The sequence below is a fragment of the Lolium perenne genome, chromosome 4 (assembly GCF_019359855.2).
Source record: "Lolium perenne isolate Kyuss_39 chromosome 4, Kyuss_2.0, whole genome shotgun sequence".
In the NCBI taxonomy this organism is placed as follows: Eukaryota; Viridiplantae; Streptophyta; class Magnoliopsida; order Poales; family Poaceae; genus Lolium; species Lolium perenne.
This window is the reverse complement of record NC_067247.2, coordinates 305,200,216-305,203,515: the sequence shown is the minus strand read 5'-3', so window position 1 is coordinate 305,203,515 and position 3,300 is coordinate 305,200,216. Positions and strand designations below refer to the sequence as shown.

Below are 3,300 nucleotides of genomic sequence, written 5' to 3'. Positions count from 1 at the left end.
CATGGGAGCCGCTCTTGAGGTCATTATATGAAAGGATGATAGATTATTTTATGCCATTCGTTGACATAGACATGCATACATCTCAAAAAATATATTTTCAACACTCCTATTCCATTCAAAATGAAAAGCTCTAGCACATGAGTAATCTTGCTTCCCTCTGTGCAGGGCCTTTCTTTTACTTTTATGTTGAGTCTTCATCTTCTTTCTTTATGCACCACTAAGAGGGCATAGTTGTCATTTTGAGTATAATGTGCATAGTCCTAAAATTTATTATTGATTGATTCATGATTATGATTATTGCTTGTTCTCAAACTATTTGTATCTAGTCACCTTATAAACTTTAAAGGTGTCCTGACATTTATGTTTTGCTACTTCATAAAGGAAAAGCTTAATACCACTTTGCTATGTTCTTGCTATGCCCAAAAACAAACAGTTGCTTTCAGTGCATTACTATTCATGATCATTTATTTGAGTCACTTCTCATGTTATAACATAGTTGCTAAGTTCTATTGAATTATATCTATCTTGCCAATGTTTAGAGTACTTTGATCCCAGCTCACAATGCTTTTAAAATAACTTGATCAAGATTGTGTTGGCCTCATGTCACCTCAAAAATTATCTTTGTTATCACTTACCTACTCGAGGACTAGCAGGAGTTAAGCTTGGGGATGTTGATACGTCGCAAACGTATCTATAATTTTTGATGCTCCATACTTGTTTTACACCAGTTTCAATATGTTTTGTTTACACTTCGTGGCACTTTTATGCATTTTCCGGAACTAACCTATTGACAAGATGCCATAGTGCTAGTTCCCTATTTTTGCTGTTTTTCATTTCAGACGAAACAAATGTCGACGTTGATATTTTGCCGAAATGAAGACGGAGTCCAGAGGAGAGACGGAGGGGGGCCAGACCAACCCTAGGCACGGCCTGGCCTTGGCCCTTCTTAGGGGTGGTGTGGGCCCACCTGACGCCCACCGACCTCACCCTTCCGCCTATAAATTGCCTCCAACGCGAAAACCCTAAAACAACAAGCCTCCGTCCACGAGAAGTTCCGTCGCCGCCGTCATCTTCCAGACGAGTTTCGAGGGTCATAAGTTCTTGTTCTGGCACCCTACCGAGATGGGGATTGACCCCCGGAGCCATCTCCATCGACTCCACCGCCTCCACTTCGACTCCATCATGCTTCGTGTGTAGTTCCCCCTGGACTACGGGTCCTCGGTTGTAGCTAGTTGGTACTCTCTCTCTCCCATGTATTTCAATACAATGATCTCATGAGTTGCCTTACATGATTGAGATGCATATGATGTAATTGGTGTTGTGTTTGTTGGGATCCGATAAATTGTGGAATTGTGATCAGATTGTTCATCATATTATCATACTACTGTTATTTAAGATCTTGCATGGTCTCCGGTACTTGTAGTTACCCTGATCAACTAGTTGTATGTATCTCCAAGAGGGAGTATTTATGCTCGATAGTGGGTTCATGCCTCTAGTTTTCTGGAAGAGTGACAATAACTTCTAAGATTGTAGATGTGATGTTGCTACTAGGGAGACAAAAACAATGTTTTGTCTAAGGATGATTCTATTGTTTACTTTACACGCATTGCTTAATGCGATAGTCTATTGTTTGCAACTTAATACTGGAAGGGGTTCGGATGATAACCTGAAGGTGGATTATTAGTCATAGTCGCAGTTGGATTACGGTCTATGTATTATTTTGTAATGCCCAATTAAATACTACAGTAACCTTTATCTTATCATAGCATGCATTGTCATGCCCCCACAATTATCAATTTAATTTCCCAACTATAATTTGTTCACCCAACATATGTTATTTGGAGAGTTACCACTAGTGTAGATAGCTGGGACCCCGGTCCTTCTGTCATCATCATTGCTCTGCAGTCAACTACGCTCTGGAATATTTTACGGTGCCATCTCTTCTGTGCTACGCCTGCTGTGTTACTATTGCCATTGCACTCATATTACTACTGCTTTCACATCACCCCTGTTACTAGTGCTTTTCTAGGTGGTGAATTTACAACTCCGCTGTTAAGGCTTATAAGTATTCTTTATCTCCCCTTGTGTCGAATCACTAAATTTGGGTTTTACTTCCCTCGAAGACTGTTGCGATCCCCTATACATGTGGGTCATCACTGGGCGGCGGAGTGCGGCCACGTGGACGCTGATCACGTCCAGCTCCACGGCGAGCAAGGTTTGTAGAGGACTCAAATTCTTCGTTTTCTTCAACTCCATTGCGCATATCATAAGAACATAGCTGCTCATAAAAGTCATCAACAGTAGTACCAGGATTTGAATTCACAGAGGTGATCAAGGCATTATATTCACCCTTGTCTAGGCCATGCAGCAGGTAACCAAGCATCTCATCATCTTCAACCGGTTTACCAAGAGCTGAAAGTTCCAAGGCAAAACCTTTCATCTTGGTGTAGTAGTTCTCAGCTATCATGGAGAGCTTCTTTGTGTCGTTGAGTTTCTCAAGAAGGTGTTGAGCTTTTGTACGTGAGGCCATCTTAAACATGGCGCTGATGGCCGACCATGCTTCAGCAGTGGAGCTCACGTCAAGGAGATGCGATAGGATGTCTGGTGACAGCGTGTTGAGAAGGAACCGAAGCACCTGTTGATCACGAGCAAGCCACAAGACGTAGGCAGGGTTCTCAACTTGAATCTTCTTCTTCTTTGAGTCTTCAACATCGACGGTCTTGGCAGGGGCAACATCGGTGCCTTCAAGCAGCGCCATAACGTTGGCACCGCGAAACACCGGGAACACTAGGGCCTTCCATAGCAGAAAATTTCCACGAGTTAGCTACTGCGCGGGAGGGGCACCGAGGGCAGCAGTCAGCCCGGAACTTGAACTAGAGGAGCTCATTTTGACGAACAATAGATCGATCTAGGGTTTTGGGTGTTGAGGTGGTGTATGGCGGCCGGGGATTGGGTTTTTGGGATTGTTGTGTAGGTTGTAGACAGGTTGAGGTTTTCTAGGTGTTGTAGACGGCGGCACCAGAGGGAATATGGCGGCGACCGAATCTTGATTGTATGGCGGCGGTGGCGGCTGAAAGATCAGCGACGACAGCGGCCGGTTTTGGGATGTATCGCGACATCAACAGATGAACTGCGGCGGTGGCAAGGTTTCTTGGCGGCGGTGGCGGCTGAAGGTTAGCAGCGGCGGCAGCAGCTAGGTTGTGGAGGAAGAGCAGAGCTCTAATACCATGTCGGTAGACTAGGTTTGGAACGAGTGGATTCGTCTTCCCTTGGTTACGTGTTAAGTATAGGGCTAAACAT

At 44.2% G+C, this 3,300-nt stretch overlaps 1 protein-coding gene across 1 annotated transcript; it reads right to left on the bottom strand.

Annotated features, from left to right (window-relative positions):
* Window positions 1-2,137: 2,137 nt before the first annotated feature.
* Window positions 2,138-2,758, bottom strand: LOC139830199 (uncharacterized). The gene has a single exon (XM_071818207.1). The coding sequence runs from the start codon at window positions 2,756-2,758 to the stop codon at window positions 2,138-2,140; it is 621 nt and encodes a 206-aa protein (XP_071674308.1).
* Window positions 2,759-3,300: the final 542 nt, after the last annotated feature.

What these genes read in the sequence shown, in the direction of transcription:
- LOC139830199 (XM_071818207.1), bottom strand. Translation starts at nt 2,758, where the DNA reads ATGGCGCTGCTTGAAGGCACCGATGTTGCCCCTGCCAAGACCGTCGAT.